The 20,246-nt window shown below is 38.0% G+C and overlaps 1 protein-coding gene across 7 annotated transcripts in view; it reads left to right on the top strand.

The window, feature by feature from the left end:
• LOC136856974 (uncharacterized) overlaps positions 1-15,265 on the top strand; it is a 247,585-nt gene extending 232,320 nt beyond the window's left edge. For all 7 annotated transcript variants that reach the window (XM_067135292.2, XM_067135289.2, XM_067135288.2 and 4 more), the window contains one exon: positions 12,709-15,265. In XM_067135292.2, coding sequence (XP_066991393.1) covers positions 12,709-13,445 — 737 coding nt within the window. In that variant the 3' untranslated portion in view covers positions 13,446-15,265. The remainder of the gene's footprint in view (positions 1-12,708) is intronic.
• The last annotated feature ends 4,981 nt before the right edge of the window (positions 15,266-20,246 follow it).

Below are 20,246 nucleotides of genomic sequence, written 5' to 3'. Positions count from 1 at the left end.
GCAAACTGTTCAATACCAAAATGCTGTAATTAAATTAAAAGTATATTGTTCGGTGAAAATAAAAGAATTGATACACGTCATTCCGTATGTTCTAAATACAAAGAATGAATTCCACGGTAATTTATCAGCACTGCTTTGGCGGCAATAGTTGAGGAACGGCTAGTCACGGGAAGGATGGCGGTAATGTAGTGTTTGTGGAATGATTTAACGTAGTAGGTCTCTCATTTCTCCACAACTCTGGTCTGATCGTTGTACTCGGCTACCGATAGCTGATCATCTGTAATAGAACTCGATGTGTTACGATACGTCCACATGAAAGGATACTTGTTTGACGGGTTACAACAATATCTCCCATGGCTACTAGATATGACCGTGCAGAACTGAAACGTCCAGTTCCAAGGTACGAAGAGCAATTACAGAATTCAAGACTTTGCCAAAAGCACAGAAAGTGTTTGTTGCACATACCGTATTAGAATATGAGCTACAGAAAAAAAACCGTGAAACACCACACGACTTGTTACTTTGTAAAGCAATGGGAAAGTACATGTAAGGGAACTCCGGATTTCAAAAAATAAATTTTCAAAACCGAATTTGAAAATTCAGGCGCCAGGTAAAATTTTCAGGCGCCATGGCGACTGGGCGCCCGGTATTTTTCGACTCCTGGCCATGAACATAGTTAAGTAATATATCGACGTACTCTCGTATTTAACATACAGCATCTACAGCTGTCATATGATTCTGTCACGAATCTCAATTCTATTATAGTACATATCAATCTTGCCTCAATTAGGTCATCCACGCGATGTGCTCTCTTTCACGTACTCTTTTCATGTGACACGAAATCTCACCTCATATAAATGTAACATAGCGTTTCCTCAGCAAATAGCATTTTTATCCACACCGAAGCACATAAATAAACATCCACGTTTCAATATTCATAAATACATTCCGTTGAATAACCACATTGCAACTTCATTTCAATACACAACTATCACTTCATTTGCATAATCTCTACCACAAACATATCACCGATTACTCTTATAATGCTATGCTAAGTATCTCAGAATTGCTTTTCTATTAAATGCATTTCAATAACCATGTATATTCAAACCCAAAACAGAGTTCAGTGCCCTCGTGTTACTGAGCAAAGAGTACGTAACTCAAATACATTCATATCTGACGCGCGTGCCAAACGTAACGTAAACATTGTGCAAATTAATACGAGATGTATCGAAGTTCCACAATATCTGTTAACTCATTGCTATCAGCTCTTAATACAAACACTTCATTCATTCACTCATGCCACATTCTACTTACTCTGACCAAGTGCGGTAGCGCGTATATAATGTAATAAAAATATATTCTACACTGCCATATTATAGCCTTAAATATCTCACACTTCACTTGTATAATTCACTTGCATTCTTAATTAAACAGTTAATATTACCAACTAATCAGCACATGCCGAACTTAGATTGCGCATGCAGATCAAAAAAACTATGCAACTAAAAAAAAATTTAAAGACTTAGCTTGTTTGATGTTATATCTGGTCCAGTGGTCGCTCCAGTGCTCGGATGTGGTTAGACCCGTGGTTGGAATCCGGGTCTAGTCATCCTCCGTCCTCCCGTTCAGAACCGCCTTCTAGTGGGTTGAGATTCTCCCTCATCATGGTCTGGACATTAGGTTGGACATCGCCTTCCTCGTCATGTGCTGGTCATCTGGTTGGGATGTACCTTTCCCCAGTTCGGTCCATCTTGCATTTTTAGCAGGCGCACATCATTTCAGTTCTGTAGGCAGCAAAGATATTCATTTTGGAGAAGGAATCTGTCATTATATTTTCCATTTTTACGATGATATCTCTTCAGTTGATATTCTTTTCCTTGTTCTTTGGGGTGTAAATTTTTCTTTGGTCGGCATTAAGTTCTCCGTATATAAGAATTTATATATCAGCTTTTTCTGTAGAACTCGAAATTTACTCTCCTCCTTCTTGAATTGAGCTAGGATAGTCTTCTTCCCGTTTGAAATTATTTCTCCTCTGTTACAGTTGGTCCTTCTTTACCAAACGTAAGACGATTGCTCACGGGATCCTGCTAGATCTAGATCACCGTATTTTACTTATTTTTTTTATTTCTCGGCTCTTCTTATATCGTCCGCTGGTGAATTATTCAGTCAGTTTTTGAACGACAATCCTTGTTCTTCGATATTTTCTTCTCAATTCTTACATATTCTTCCGATATGACGCTCGTTTGGCAGATGCGTCATCCTTCTTGCGATGCAAATTTTTAAGTGAAGTTTAGCAGTCCCTTCACTGCTATATTAAAAAAAAAACAATCACCTTGACTCTCTACTGTCCCATAGTGCCTTCCAAATTGGTTCATTCCGAGACGTGTGGCCTTCTATGACATCGCACTATCTAGAAATTCATAGTATCTCATAGATCGCATGGGCCATACCTTCCTACGCCGCCATTTTGCAAACTGTCTACGAGATGCGAACGGGCACAACCGTGTGACGTTATTTTCTTTTGACTGGCTGAATGTTTAAGACTATTGAGGTACTGGCCTTCTGACCACAACTTGGCAGGTCCTGGCTCAGTCTGGTGGTATTTGAAGGTGATCAGATTTGCATGCATCATGTTGCCAGATTTACTGGCACGTAGATCTCCTGCGGGACTAAATTCCAGCACCTCTGTGTCTTCGAAAACCATAGGATTAGGAAGTAGAAAGTAAAGCGAATAACACTTTTTTTAACCTTGCTTTTCTCCTTTACCCACATCAAGACAAGATCTATGAGCAAGTGATGAAACCTGGTAAAGCTGAGTAGAAACAAGCTCGTCACGGGCTGAGAAGAAATATATGTAGAAGAACTGGAATTGATGTGGGGAGTCAAATCTAATTGAAGTTTCCTCTTATCTATTTCTCCTTACACGGGTCTGTCATTGTGCTTATCCTGTTGTGTTTCTGTCTGCGTTCCTATCTTTCTATATGTTTGTCCTTTCCATTACGTAACTTAATCCATTATTATGCAAGTCTTAATATTGTCTTTTTCCTGCACATAGCCATTCATTCAGTCCACCATCCATTTTACTCCAAACAGTGTTTTCATCTCCATTTTGTCACTTTCAACTTTCCACTTTTATTTCTTCACTCGTGCCATCAGAGTATCCATCATATTCATTCTAGTAGCTCGATACTTTTGGTGCATCATGGCTTTTCTATTACAAGCAGTTAAATTGAAGTACACTTGTCTGATTCCAGTCTCCATCCAACCAATTTTTACGACATCTGTGTAGAAACAGTTGACTCCCTTAACCCTCTTAACTGTCAAGGTAACGATATATCAGCACCCACTGATAGCTTGAATTAGTTCTGGAATTCCTCTTTAGTTAACACAGGTTTGCTGAAGTAAGCTACCTCACCTTTATTTTTTCATAGAATTTGGGCCATGTTTATAGTTTATTATGAAAATAGTTCCGCTGTTGAACACATCATTAACTGAGATTGAGTGGTGATTCTTGGTGCTCTTTGTATTTTATATGTAGAATTTAGTCAGTTTATTGAAGAAGTGTCCTTTGATGATTTTTGTGCGTTAGGTTTAGTTTAAATTAGCAGTCCTAGCATCATACATAATTCTTCGTGTGAATATTTTTGCGTTGCGACTGTCATCTCGGCTAAATGATGGTTATATTATAGAGTATTTAGGCGGCTGTATATCGGCACAAACTATTCAGCCATGAGTATGTATGATTATCAATGAAATATTAATGTACATTTTCTTTTCTCCTATCAGGCTTAATTAGATGGGCAACATAATCTCAATTTTTAGTCATCTTAAGATTATTCTTTTACTTTCTTTTTTCTTGGTAAACCTTACAAATAGAATTGAAAGGATGTCATTTATTTCTTGATATTTAGATACATTTGTCCATTTTGGGTCAACCCAAGATTGTATCAGTAGTTTTTAGCTTTTGTGTCTGTCTTTTCCACAATCACGGGTAAACGGCTAACTAGATCTCGATCAAACTTCATATTTAGTCTACTCATCCAGGAGCAGATTTTGATATGCATACAATTTAAAAATTATTCAATAGACTGGGGGTATAGAGGAATAACAGAAGGTGGTTGTTTTTTGTTTTCTCTTACACTATTGATTATATGTATAATCTGTAAGCTATATGTGAAACGCCCCTCCATGTACATTTTTATGGACCGTAAAATGGGATAACTTCGGCCACTTTTTTGTATATTTTTAAAAATGAAATGTGAAATATTCACCCTAATTTTCTGAAAAATATAATATAAATTCTGCCATGTTTGTTCTTCATTTTTAAATATGAACATAATTCTAATTGTTATTCAGTAATGAATAATGATTATCGAAAGAGTGGCCGGATTTACCCCATGTTTTGGGGTAACTTCGGCCGCCATAAAAATAATTCAGGAAACAAAGTTTTCTTCAATGTAGTGTTATTTCGGCCACCGTGAATGTTTTTAAAAACCTGAAAAACGCCCAGTATCAACAATCGCAAACAAATTAAAACGATTTATGGTGAAACAGATGTATAGTGATCAAATTCACTTTTTCCCCAAAGAAGAAACTATTTTATTCAGCCTAAGCATACAAGCCTTGTATGATATTACAAATTACATGTTGCATTGCACAAATATTTGTAATGGTACAAAAGATAATAAACAAAAGGTACGGAAATCATCAAGCCCAATCGTATGGAGGGAAAAGGAGGTCGGAAAAGAAGCAATCTTGTAGATTGTCCTCATAATACACTGTTTTCTAAATTAGAAAGTATCTGGGCCGTCAATAAAGTTCTTAAATGTGTATCGTCCATATCAACTGACATCCGTCTATTTATCATTGAAAATGGAAACACTTTCCCCTCCCTGTCGGAGAAAAAACTTCCCCGTTTATTGTTATTGTGCCTTTATTAATCTCTTCTAAAGCATTCTTGAAGTAAACAGGATTGTAATTACAATATCCGTGGCCGCGTAATGTTTTCCTGTACGTTCTTGGCATGGCCGAAGTTACCCTGGAAGATGACAACTTTTATCACAAAACTATTTCCTGAAAAACCTATTTTAACCCTTCAGCGTCGCAGCCATTTAAAGAGCTTCCTACCCCGCGGCTGGATGAGATTTCAAGTACGCGCTACGGAAATACATTGATTCACTTAAAGTGTTACTACAAGTATAAGAGTAGCCCGATATTCACGAAATTTGGAATTCCTTATGACAGAACTAAGTACATGCAGATAATTACATAAATGTTTCACATTTCGTTAGTAATTTAGTTCCGTGTTATAGTGTTCGTAGCACTCTTCGAGACAGAGACCCACGTCACTCTCCTGGCAGCAGTACACTGATGTCTTCTTTTCGTCATGTTTTGAACACACGATACGTCTCTGAGGTTTGGATTTCTCACTCTTTGGTGCTAATTTCCTGATAAAATGTCTTTCCTGCAACCTTGGAACTGTATTATCTGATGCGCGCCGGCCTTGAATATTTCTTTCCCCGCTCGAGCGAGCGTATTTTGTAAACAAACCTTTCACCAGCTGAACCCGATAAGGTAATTGCTCAATATTTATCTCTGTGACCTGTGAGAATATTATTAGAGAATTTAGGTATCATAATTCACTGCTGAAAACTTCCCTTTGACCTGTATAATTATCTATAGTCACCTGCACGAAATTTACAAGTACTGTTTCCTCCTTATCGTCATTGTCATAATTTACCACTGTCACAGCATATATTTCAATTTCAATATCAGTGCTGCTCATACTGTCACTACTACTTCCGACTAAACTTTCATCTGAATTATACAATATTTCAAGCACGTTACTGTCAGTCAAACAACGGCTGAGCGCGGCGCATCACACGGACTGATGAAGCTGCAGCGAGACCGAAAGCAGCAGGACGAAACTGAATTAGGGGAATAACATTTATGACGAAACAAATCAACTCGATACATATTTCAGATGAAAGGTCGAGGCATCGTCTTTCAAGCGAGATATATACCATGAAAAACTGGTTCTCGTATCGTAAGGCAGAAAGCAGCACTAACTCATGCCCACACAGAGCGCTCGTGGAGAGTTACGAAAATATTGCAAGCCGAGAAATAAAGACAATATAATAAATAAACCGCACTCTCAATGTACAAATGGAGCAAAGAATATCACGCGAAAAGACAAACTTCTCAGATCATCATTTCTTTATTTTATTCTGTGGGAGAGAATGAAGCAAACTGAATTTTTATAAAAAGCAGAGAATGGTGCTCAGACTTACCTGACAGATGCTTAACCTCGTAAAAACAACTACATTATAACGATTTTCAATTCTTATTTACAACACTGATAAACCCGAAAATGTCTTCTTGGAAGCAAAACAATTTGCATATCAATAACTCCAAAACTCTTCGCGCTATACCTGTAAATGTGAAACCATGTATGGGTCTATACTACGTATAGAGGTCGGCAGCTACGGAAGAAAAGAGGGTCTATACCACGTATAGATGTCGGCGCTGAGGGGTTAATAAAATGCATCAAATTGTGTTGATCAGTTACCAGACAAACTTACATTTTGACCCCATAAACCACTGGAATGGAGAATCGAATGCTAGGGCTAGAGAACAGTTTGTTTTCTGCTGTTACCAGACAAGACAATAGTCGGGGCTGCGAAAAAAATCGATTGACTCAACAATGAGCCCACCAATGTTATTTGGACTGCCGAGTGTTGATAGAGCATTCTATTGTACGTGCATTTTAGTTGTTGCAAGTGGTTCATATTTTTCAGTATAGGAGGCAAGAGAAAATAATTGTACGTAATTTCGCTTACTTTTCAAATGACTGAGAAAATTACTATTTTGTATGGGTTTCATACTCTGTAGCCAGTGATGGACACCCTTGCAGATCTACAGTTACATGAAGGATCCATAACAGGAGAAAATCAGAGGATGCATAATATTTTACTCGGCTTGAAAATTAACCTCGCCTAATGTAACTGAACTGAGCTTTTTCCTTTGGTGTGTATCCGTTTGTATATTCCTAGAAGTGGAAAACTGCTGGATTTATTTCAGTCAAACTATGTATTTCGAATCTTCTCGCTCATGGTTATCAGCTGCATATGATGTCATTGTAATCACATGGAATTGATATTTATAAGATTCTCAAATATTTTTGTTAACATTTGGTTTATCAAAAGACTGTATATAACAAACATTTAAGAACGTGTTGTTTCTGTTCCTTTATAAGATGTATATCTTTATCATATGACTGATAATAACGTGGATGGTTATGGAAAAATTGTATTTTTAGTCAATCCCATGGGACATGTAGTGCATGTCACTTCAAGGTGGGTAATGGGAAAAGCTAGAGCCATTTTACTCTTTTTAATAGGGCAGATATTAAGGGAGGTATCATTTGTATCCCAAGTGCCACGCCAGTGGTCAGAAATACAGTATGCGACCTGAGTATTGCGGAGAATTTCATAGCTTCAGACCCGGAACTGTACCATACAATAAATTCAGAAATAGTGCTCAGTCTCCCTCAACTTCGTTCAGCTTCATATTTCACATTACTACCATCGCTTTCATAGGAAAATATCATTTTAAAATGTCATGTTGAGCTTGTGACTAGAGCTATGTTACTTCACATACATTCCTGAAGGAAACGTCACTCACTGCAAATTCCCGTGTGAAGAACGGGTAAAAGTGCTTTATTTTCATAACAAGCCACATGTTTCTGCATAAACAATCACAACCCACATTTCAAAGATTGCAGATAATTTTCTTAAAGATTTGCTTTCTTCTGATGAAAGTCTCATTTATGGTAAAGAAAATGAAGATTGGGATGTTATTGACAGATGATAGTTTAAAGGATCCTGATTACACTGAAATCCTGGAAGACTGTGGAAGTTCATCAGAAAATAGTGAACAGATAAGTTTTCCAGATGGCTAGCAGCTGTGTTTACCTTGTGGTTTTGAATGTTGGTTATAACTGCACTAGAGTCCCGTTAATCCAAACAGAAATATTCAATTTTTAAAAAAAATTCTCCTTATTGAAATGAAAGAACATATTATAGAATGAAGATTTACTTGCATTTTATTAGTCATATTTTAGTAGAATAACTTAATGTAAATATAATTACACATCATAAACCATCAATCACTGGTCGTTTATCTTTACAAAGTCTGTTAGTTTCTTTTGCCGTAGTGATTGAAACCTACTCAAAGACGCAGTGTTAAACAAGCGTCTCATGAACATCACATCAGTGGGCGTAGCAGCGGAGTGTTACTCAACGTAGAGTGCGGCAAGTTTTAAGGCGGCCGTGGCATTTGAATGTGACACTAGTTGTTCATTGTGGTCTTCTTCGTCGTCAGTCTGTTCCTCATCAATTCCAGATTTTCTCCACCATAGCTACAATTTCTTAGTCTGTTTGTAATTGATGACAGTCGGCTTCCAACCACTCACTAATGTCATTTTCATTGTCGTTTTCTCCTCTGCGGGTTCTTAACTATCCCACAGTAATTTTATACAGTATTTTATTAATGTAACTGCTAAAGAATGGACATATTAAATTACAGTATGTACTGTACTGTGTTGTAAAAACTATTTTCCTCAGACAATCAAGGCGCTGGCCTTCTGACCCCAGCTTGGCAGGTTCAATCCTGGTTCAGTCCGGTTGTATTTGAAGGTGCTCAAATACGTCAGTCTCGTGTAAGTAGATTTACTGGCACGTAAAAGAACTCCTGCAGGAGAAAATCCCGGCACCTAGGTGTCTCCGGAAACTGTAAAAATAGTTAGTGGGACGTAAAAACTAAAACATTATTATTAGAAAATATTTGCCGGTTAATCAGAAAATTTCGTAACCCCAACAGACTCTGGTCCCAATTAGTTTGGATTAACGAGACTCTACTGTATTTACATGCTGTGATGTAAAATACCTTTTACAAAAGCATTGAAAATGAAAACCTGCAACTTTTTCCAGTCTTTGACGGATCAGGGATGTAATGAATGAATCGTATATAGGCTATTCGTGCGATGGGGTTGCCACTCCCAGAGTGATTTATTAATGACTGATAGATGCTATGAAATGATGATGGAGTGTTGCTGGAATGAAAGATGACAGAAAACCGGAGTGCCCAGAGAAAAACCTGTCCCGCCTTCGCTTTGTCCAGCACAAATCTCACATGAAAAGACCAGGATTTGAACCACGGTATCCAGCGGTGAGAGGCAGTTGCGCTGCTGTCTGAGCCACGGGGGCTCTTATGAAGTATTAGGATCTGAAAATCAAGAATACTAACACATACTGCTAACTGTTAGTATACTGAAATTTTATTGATCTAACAGCTCTGCACGTCCTCTGTGACTGTGGGTTATAACATTTTACACTTGTTGATGTACAGGTAGTTCATATGTAGCGTATAAAAATTAGTTTACCTATCATTTTCTTTAAAACAATTGCTTAACTTCTTCATATGAAATCAAAAATAAACGTACGGTAATCTCGTTAACATGCCAGGCTGGGTAGCTTAGGCGATAGAGCGCTGGCCTCCCGAGCTGAAGTTGGTGGGTTTGAACCCGGCTCAGTCCAATGGTAGTTGAAGGTGCTCAAATAGGTCAGAATTGTGCCTGTGAGGTTTACTGGCACATTCAAAAAAAACCTGCGGGACAAAATTCTGACACCTTGACGTGTTCGAAAACTGTAAAAGTAGTTGGTGGGACTTACAAGCAATAACATTATTATTTATTCTGTTAGTTCATTTTATTAAACATAATAATAGTCTACATTCAGCAATTTTCTTCCTTTCCTAGGGCAGTAAACAAAGCACTTCAACCAGAACTTCAGAAACTGAGATGTTTCTTGTATTGTCAGTTCACTACTTCAATCAGTATTGCATGTAAAAATTATAACTCTCAGACTGATAAGCACATCCAGTGTTTAATATACTCAATTACCTATAATACTGGTTCTGTATGCATTTTTTTCCTTCAGGATGTTTTGAAGTAAATATTTTGTGAAATTCAGTCCTTTATATCTCGGAACTTACAAAATGTGGGTTGTCAGTTTTCTATAAAAAAAAGCTCAGAAGAAGGAGATAAAGAAAAATACTTCAGAGATAATAAATAAAATTATCCCCTTCTCCCCCCCCCCCCCCCTGATGTCCTCATTTAGTAAGATATCACATGTATGAAAAAGACTTTCATGACTACTTTTCAGATTAAATATTGTAAACAAAATTAACGAACTGTTACTGCAATTTCTCCTGATAACTAATCGTAAAGAGTACCTATGCATCATTTGGGATTGTGCTGATTATCTGTTACAAAATGTTGCAAAAAATTCCTGTTAGGAAATTATAGATCCTGAAAACACTCTATAGAATGTAATTGTATATTCAGCAATTGCATGGATTTTGCACTACTGCTACTAAACTACTGTTGTATGTATTTCATCCCCATTCTATGAACAGGTGTACGAGGAAGTTGTCTTTCTTTGAAAATTGGTTTAGAATTTTAACAGCTTTCAGTTTCATTTAAATCTTCAGTTTAAGGCAACACAAGTCTCACCATTGGCCCTCACAAGACATTCTTCTGCTACAACTCATTCCTGTTTTTTTTTTTTTAAGTAAAATATAGTGCTTGATATATTAGCTGTCTTACTAATAAGAAATCCTTAACACTTGTACAGTCATACATTAAATAAACCATGTATAAGCGTTCCATATTTTTCTTATTAATAAACGTGGTGTATGTAATGTATTGCTACACTGCGCATATACACTCGTTCCGAGCCTAGGAATCTCTACTTGGAGTTCACTGACTTTATCCAGTATTCGGGAGATAGTGGGTTCGAACCCCACTGTCGGCAGCCCTAAAGATGGTTTTCCGTGGTTTCCCATTTTCACACCAGGCAAATGCTGGGGCTGTACCTTAAGGCCACGGATGCTTCCTTCCCACTCCTAGCCCTTTCCTGTCCCATCGTCGCCATAAGACCTATCTGTGTCAGTGCGACGTAAGGCAACTTGCAAAAAAATTTCTTCATGTTCACAGCCTTCATGCTTTTGCTGGTTATCTGTATATAAATCTGAATGTTATCAGTTGAAATATGTGAATATAGAGTTATGTACAGAATTCCAAGCCGCATCTAATGCCGTTAGCAGTGAAAATGTTAATATAATGGAAATTTACGTCAATAAAAAAATCTTCATTGCATGGAACTTACCGTGTCATAACTCCCATTTTATTTTCGTTATGTTATTAATTTTTTCATTGCTAGTAAAGAAACATTTCAGCTCAACGTAGATATGTTCAATTTTAAATTTGAATGGTAAAAAAATTGGTATGTTTCTTTCATTAGTCATATTCAGAAATTCGTATATGCAAGCACAAAAAAGTCAGTAGCTGGGCCAACATCTTTAGTATTAACTTTACATGGAGGGGTCAAAGCGAGGCAAATGGTCTTCATATATGGAAGTTATTTTTAAAAGAAACCTCGAGTCCTTATCTCACTTAGTTTACTTTATGACAGGAAGAACGTCTCGTTTGTTTAAATTTCATGCGAGACTGGGCTGGCTGATTTGCCAGTAGGAATCTCGCAAACAGTGCGCATTATTTTAAATCTCCAGACAGCCGTATGCAGTGCAGTGTTCATTTTGTCAGTAGTATAATATTGATTAAATAAAAATCAGTGATAAATGTTCAATTCTTGAGGAAAAGGAGATTGTGTTTGTGTAGTTTGTGAGTGCGTGCTCATGCTTGGGGGTTCTTAGTTCAAAGACCAAAGGCAGAAAAGTGCAAAATGGATCCTCAAATTAAGATGAAACATTCCATAGGGTAATTATGTCACTGATCATAATTACTGACCTTCCTAGCTCATGTCCATAGTACTGTGACAACTTGAAGTTTGCAAGATACAGAGCTATCTCTAGGATTAAGTCATTTCTGTCTTAATGACAATTTGAGCATAATCCTTCATATATCAATATTTAATTTTAAAACTTTCGTCATATAGGGGAAATGGGTCATCCTGCCTCTAAATGTACTTTCTTCTATGTTAGAAACTTTGTGGATATCATTTTCCATTCTTTCAGTGTGTGCATAGTGGATAAGTTGGATATTTCACCACGATTATATTACTGCAGACAGTAAATACATCTATAATAAACTTCATTTATTTTCTGGCACTCGCTGCTATACAACGCTTAAACAAGCATCCTGGTCTGTGTAAGCAATTCAGTGAATAACTATGACATGTATACACAGGATGCTTATATGCGGTTTATTAGTAACAAATTGCATGTAGACGGTCTATAAACCTGGTATAGAAGTATACACCATTTATTAGTAAGGCTGTAAGTATATTACAGATCAATTGTATTCCCTGAATGATGGTACACTTCTGCTTCTCAGAATATTCTTAAATTAAGTTACAACAGGTTCTAAGCAAACATGGATACCAAAATGCAAACAAAACAAAATTAAAAATTCAGTATTACTCTGAAGATAAAGTGCTTTGTTCATTTATATCCTTGCCATATTATCCTAACATCTTAAATGCCAGATGTAGTGGAAGAGAAAGTCAATGTTTCTGTTACCAAATATGTCATTAAAATGTTTTGCATATTTCTGTAGCACTCTTCATTAACCTTAGTTGTACTTAATTTCTGTATTTAATCAGGTTTGTATAATTTCCTTTTCAGGACGTAATCGTTGGAACAATCGCAACAAAGAGAAGAATAATAATGCTAATCTAACAAATAGCAAGCCTGGTAGTCCAAGTAATAACACTTGGCAATCTGTACCAAACAGTGCAAAACAAGAATATCGTCCAGCACCAAGATATTCAAATGGTAACAGCAGTAATCCTGTGAGAAATAATGGATCTGAGGGAGGCTATCGTGGGAGCAATATGTATCAGCAGAATGGTTATTCTCAGCAAAATGGATTCTCGGAGCAGACTGGATATGCACAGCAGACTGGATATGCACAGCAGAATGGTTATAGCCAGCAAAATGGTTATAGCCAGCAAAATGGTTATCAGCAGAATGTAGGTCCAAGATCATACACCAGTCAGGGTGCATATAGAGGACAGAATCAGGGTTCTTACACCTACCAAGGACAAAGGTTTAATAATCGTAGTCAGAATTACAATAATGGTGGTCAGGCTAATGCTGCTGCAGCAGCTGCAGCTGCTGCTGCAATGGCAACAACGCAGGGAATGTATTCTGTTCCTCCACCTTTCATGATGTCTGCTGCTAACACAGATGCTAATATGCAGAGCATTCTAGGAAATAAGTTCTTCCAGACAACTCGACCACCTCCGCAGGCAAATCCCTGTGGTTATCAAAACATGGCAGCAAATCCATTCAGTCAGTACCACCATCAGCCGGTGCCGTATGCATATGGATATGGTCAACCCACAGCCGTTCAACAATAAGCCCCCAGCCTGTAGCCTCCTTTAGGATGATGCGGCCTCAACGGTCGTATACTGCTTTGTTTAATTAATATATCGCTTTTTGGAATGTATAACTTCAACATACTGGTTTTATTTTGTGATGTAGTTAATAATATTCCAGTTATCTCAATATTTCAATCTTAATATAATTGGTGTGTGGGAAAAATGCACTTTTCAGTATTTTGCTATTCAGGAGAAATTCTGAAAAATTACGAAGGCCACATTCCATATTTGATTTGTCACTTATAACTGTTAGTAGTTCCATAATATTTCTGTATGCTGTTGAGATGCACGAAACATTCAGAAGGGGGGTGGGTTGGGGGCAAATGTTTTTATTTTAATGTAATAACTAAGCAGGCCTTGTGGGCGACTGGTAAAGAACACAGGTGTTGTGTACAATGTATATATTTAAGAGCCAATATTTACGTAAGGCATTTATTTATTTATACGTTGCTAGGTTGCGTGAGGGATCGAATTGTGGTTCTCCTTCATGATTGAAATTAGGAGCATTCTAGAGAAGCAGTGCTCTGCGTTCTTGCCAGTGCCAAGACTTTTTAATTTATCGTAACTGAATAGAAGCATTGTTAGGAGTTAAAAAGGACAAATACAGATATTTTTTTGCAATAGTGTACCTATGTATTATTGGCAATGCTTGTAGTCTGTATACGTTATTTTTGTGTATGTTCATCGGAAGGTTGTTTTCGTCAGTCTTCTATATTCCTTAACCCCCTCAAGATCTGTCCACCCTCAAGGGTCGTGTAAATAATAGTCGTCTAAAGAGTTCAAATATTGTATAAATTATTAATATAAGTGGAACCCATATTGTGGTTCATAACTACTCAAATACACTTTGTACTGTGATATGTAATATGTAGCGAATAATTTTAACTTAATTGCGAGTCCAAGAGAAAGGTCGGTAGAACCACGCCAACAACGATGCACAGTATTTTGATAAAAGGGAACATAACTTGGTCTTTTTTAATGTAGTCTATAGTATGTGATATTTTCCTGAAAGACTGACACTAAAAAGGGATATATTTTAAGTCACTTCTGTGCATAACAGAAGATTTTTTGCAAAACTAATTAGTTGAAGTGCTATCTTCAATGAAAGTGTTTTGTATGGACGTTTTTCTACCGAATTCCATTGATGACCTTGTGAGTTACTCTTAGTTATCTTGCTCGTATGTATTTCTTCTTTATGTTATTATGCAGATCACAAGGCAAATGTTTAATGCTAGGTAAAATTACATTAGTTAGTGGAAGTATTTGAGAGAGTGTGAATGGTTCATGGTGAACAAGGGGAAACTTTTCTCCTCCAACCTTTCTCATTGGAAGTGGCAAGCAAAATGTTCGAGAGTATATGAAATAAATAACTTATATCATTATAATAAGCAGTATAAGATTGTGTGTAACATTTGTGTGAAGTCCTTGTGGTTTTGGATACCATGCAGAGTACACAAGTCTTCGAATACAAGGGAGGACTGACCTGCCAAATTAGCAGATATTGCTAGTTTTGATTCATGACACTTGTAGTAGTTATATTACGACCCTTGTGAACGTGATAGATGCATCTTCCTGGAAGTCTGAAGGAAGTAGCGAACTCTTCTGTAGGTTTCTTTTAAAGTGCATTTCTTGTATGTAATACAGTATTATGATAGTAAAGAAGATTTAATCGCATAGAGTTTTGTACTTTGTTTCAAATATTAAATGTTAAAATGTAAGCTGGTTTATATGTGTGAATTACTATTATAAATTCTTATAATTATAGAGAAAGTCCTCTATAATAAAAAAATTATTCCTTATTAATGAATGTCATTTAATAATTCCTTGAATTTAACTATGAAGGTAATCAACATTGTGAACGGTTCCCTGGACTCATGCAGTTGATTGTATTGTAAAGCAAATTTGGCTGAAAGGAAGTGCAAAAAAGAGCAAGTGTGCATGCATCCTTGCCACATATTACTTCTTGTCTTTTGCTTTGTACTGTTACAATTTAGAAACTTCTAAATTACCACAGTTTTGAACTACTAAATCAGGCACAAATGTACAAATGTGAGAAGTCATTTTAATGTAGTGTTTAGGAAAGTATTTTGTAATGCCTCTGAATCCAGTATGTTTGCAGTATTTTGAATACCTTCTTCCCTTTACCTCTGCTGTGAATATTGAATACATAAAAATTTTGTGAATACTTGTGAGAAATATGGGAAGCAAACAGATTTCCATACTGTCAAAACTAATCGGTGGTTCTTCATTCCTGTAATACATACCTGTATGGTGCTCTACTGTACTAACATTCCTATATTAACCCTTTATGGCCTGAATTTTACCTTTCCATTAAAACTATTACTGTGGTCATGTACTGTAGAGGGAAATGGATGTTGTAAGGGAATATAACATGAAAATTATAATTGTTCATTAAAAAAATTTTGACAGTGGGACTTAGTTCCTGTCAGGCCTATAATCAACTGCACTTCACAATAAATGTGATCATTTTGTGTATTACAAATACATTTTTTATAATCACAGATCTCTTTATTACCCAATCGGAGATGACTTGGCTTTGGTCTTCCTTGCTTTTTGGTGGGTATTCTGCCAAAAATTCTTTGGAACATACCATGCTTTCATCAATGCTCTGAAACTGATCAGATAACTCAAGTTTGTGAAAATTTTCATTCAGGGCAATAATAAACGGTCGTATCATGCACAGTCCCTCATTTCTTATGAAGTTCCTTCTGGTTGGCTGCGGATTTATATCTTCATCCTCAGTATTGTCAGCATCTTCCTCTGAAGAATCATTGCATTCAGTGTGGGGAGGGGGGCTGCAGTATCGCCTGTTGGACTGTTATGTCATATATTAGTCTTCCAATTCATCACACCTGTCTTCACTCGGCGTATCGACATCAGATGGAAATTCCATCAAAATGTACGAAAGTTCCCTCTGAAAGCTTACTTCTTTCCATGACGCTGAAGGTGAAAATAGCAATAATTACGTTGCATGGACTGCAACAAGTGGCTCCATACAGTAAGAAAATTTACAAATAGCCTGATTGGACTTCAAAGTCTACAATGATTTCTTAGCTGTAAAATGTACCCAAGTACATAACTTTCATCAGGGCTATGTGTACCACGTTAGTATACAATATTTGTTATGAAAAATATTTGAACACCCACCCTGTATATATATTCGCCAAAATTGACTAACAAAATAACTGACACACTTTTTGTTTCAATTACACTGTCACGTATCAAACAAGCCTCTAGAACTCTCTGAAATTCTGATGCAACGGGTGATGTGTTTAGGTCCCGGCAGGCTGTAAAATAAGTGATGAATACAAGGGACAAGTTTACTAACGGGGGGACCTGAAATTCCCGACAGGCCATAATGGATTAAAAGAAATTGTGCACAAGCTCTTTTCAAAGAAAAGAACAGCAGATCCTGAAACACTCCTACAATGATTGGAGTGTTGCAGTGGGAGCGGGGTTGTGTAATCTGGAAGCTCTGACAGATCAGTAGTGGTGAATGTGTGGTTACCGTCTAGCTTAAGAACTTGTAAAGTAACTCATCCTGTGCTTGTGTTAATGAGACGTCCTATTTAGGGTCCATTTTGTTAGCCGTGCATGGGGAAGGAGGCTAAGAAGTGTATTGAATATTAGTGATGGGCAGTCTGAGACGAGATTTCTCGGGATTTTTCGAGACTAGCGCAGACATTATTTCTCGCGAGAAATTTCGAGAGATCTCGAGAGCATTGTCCCCGCATTGTGCAGCGAGTAGCGTGTTGTAGGCCTACAGGCAGTCGGAGCTGAATGTTATTTGTGCCGAGTATGCGAATAGCCAACCACGGACCTCTCAATTTCGTAAATACGTGTCAACAAGCGACTGCGACTTGGGTGTTCATTTCTGTCGATGGCTATTTTGACGCAGTATAACATAATTATAAAGAATACGCATTCTTGCATTGTATGGACTGGTAGGTACACGAATGAGTGGTTTAAGTACAGAACCTGACGGCTACTGTAGGCACACGTACGTGGATACTAGAGACGTGCATTGTTCGAACTCGAGACGAAGCAAGATGCGCCTTACTGCATATGCGACCACCATTACGCGTAAATGGAATGTGCAATCTAAAATGCTTCAGTTTGCTCCAATATTCTTTCGACAGGTAGGTGTACATGGTTATCAGACCCCGCATTCAATAACATATGACCACAGCCTTTGTTTACCGTTATTTTGGTGACGAAGAAAACAGTTCCTTACAATGTTATAGAGTATTCGCGTCATAATTAGGTACTTGGATGTATGACGGTGCAATGTGAAATTGTCTAGTTGTACGCGACAACTTAAGACTGTCCGAAATGCATAAATCGTTATTTTTAAGAGATGTCACATAGCACAGCCCACTGTGTTGCTTATTCAGAAGAAGAAAATTACATCGGCAGAAATACTTTTGGGATGATCCGGCACTTAAAAACGCATAATATCAATGAAGAGGTATCGTCACAGAACACCTCCGGCCCGGTCTGAAACACAAGAAGCTACCCTGCCGACAACGATTGTGAGGCATCCCGGTAGGTTTACATCCTAGTAACAGTTATTAATAAATTATACGGGTTATTCATTTAAGAAGTCCACCTGACATAACTCGTGAACAGTTTAAGATACTGGCATTCTGCATTCACTTTCGTTAATTGTATTAAGGAGCTGATAATTCAACATGCAGTGCTTTAAGATTTTGACAAAATTTATCGTCACACTTGTTTCCATATGAGAACTGCTGATGATAACTATCAAGCTTACACTCGTAGTTACTGGGACGTCACACAGCTCGCAGCACACGAAAATCGATCTCGAGAGCGTTGCCCATCACCCCTGCTGAAAGAATTGGAGCAAAGTCGGGCATTTTAGATTACACGTTCCGCTCGTGTGTAATGGGGGTAGCGTATGTAGCAAAGCACATCCTGCCCGTCTCAGGTTCGAATAATGTACGCCTCTAGTATCCAAATAGGTGTACATCCTCTCTACAGTTCACAAATTATGCATGGTTATTCAGCTAAGATGTCCACCACAAATAAGTCGTGAACAGTTAACGATACTGACATTGTGTTTACACTTTCGTTAATGGTATTAAGGGGTTCATAATTGAATATGCAGTACTTTTCCTAGCTTTTGACAAAATGTATTGGCTCAAACGTTTTCATATGAGAAAGTTATTTCACCCCAAAACTGCCAATGATAGACTATCAAGTTTACAGTCGTAGTTACTGGTATGTCGCACAGCTTGCACTACAGGAGGATCGGTCTCGAGAATCTCAAAATCAGCAATGTCACTCTCGAGAGTCTCGAGCGAGAGCGTTGCCCATCACTACTAAACGTAGCCTAACCATTAACCTATGACGGGCAGCCACGTGTTAAGGTTACACCTATTGCCGTCGAACTCGACAAAGGAAATCAATTTTGCTGCATGGTTCTCCACATATTTGTGGGGCTATAATTAATTTTGTTGGAAAGATTTCCTCTGGGTTTGCAAATGTCCAGAGTTAAAGGTGGATTAACCTGAACAGACTGCAAACAAAGACCAAATTGTCTGTAACCCCAGTTATCAAACTCCAGTCAGCAAACTAAGGTGATGTTTACACCAAAACACAGGAAGACTTTAAAGCTATTTTGAATGTATTTAACCAAGCATAAACTAGTAGAGGTGAGCTAAGGTAACTGTGCAATTCATGAGTTATGGTGTGAGGAAGACAGCTGAGGGGAAGAAAGAGAGATTCTGTGCATGTGTGGAGTAACCAAGCACCTCCGCCATAATCTTCACTACTTAAGTACATCTCGGTGAGGTCATTCTGCCGACCTAAGATAAAGTGAAATTTGTTCATTCTGTTTTACTGATATTTACATACACACACTGCTCGAAAAAGAAATGTGCAACATCCTCAAGGACAAGGTCATTTTTTCACAAGCGGTGTGACAGCTAGTTAATCATTGCGGGAGTATGTGATGACAAATTCAGACCAAATGACACATTACAATAAAGGGTGCCCAGTCGTATCAGTACGCAGTTGACCCCCCACCCCTCTTGTGGCAATGCAGGTGTGAATTCGCGCTTGCAAGCGATCATAAAGGTACTAAATGGTATCCTACGATAGATTGTTCCAAGCATCCCTCACCTTTTCATGCAACTCGGCAGTGGTTCTTGCAGGCTCTGGAGAGCTGCAAGTTCCCTCCTCATCATGTCCCATACATATTCAGTTGGTGAGAGATCCGGTGACCTTGCTGATTACGGCAGTTGTTGTACACCACGTAGAGCACATTACATCGCAGCAACTTTATGTGGACGTGCATTGTCCTGAAAAAGCCTCTCTCCTTCCAGTCGAAGAAACGGCAGTAGCTCGAGTGGGGGGGGGGGGGGGGCGCAACACCCTGTGCAATGCAGCGGGCACTGATTAAGTTACCCTACAGAACGACAAAATGTGACTGCAAGTTGTAACTGATGGCCCTCCACACCATGAAGGCTGGGGTGGGACCTGGATGTCGTGCGTGAATACAAACTGGAATAGGTCGCTCACCAGATGTAGGTTCATCACATGCGTACAGACTGAACCTACTCTCGGTACTGAAGACAACAGAGCGCCATTTCCCCCTCCAGTCGACTCTTTCACAACACCCAGGGCAGGTTATATAAACCGTTTGATCTTGGATCAGAGACAAAATTGATCTCTGGTTCACGCAGAACTCTCATTTGTATTGTATAAACGTTAATCTGAGATAAATTCACACTGAAC

This window comes from Anabrus simplex, chromosome 1 (genome assembly GCF_040414725.1).
Source record: "Anabrus simplex isolate iqAnaSimp1 chromosome 1, ASM4041472v1, whole genome shotgun sequence".
NCBI classification, from domain to species: Eukaryota; Metazoa; Arthropoda; class Insecta; order Orthoptera; family Tettigoniidae; genus Anabrus; species Anabrus simplex.
Note: the sequence above shows the minus strand (reverse complement) of the source record. Positions and strands in the feature narration are given on the sequence as shown.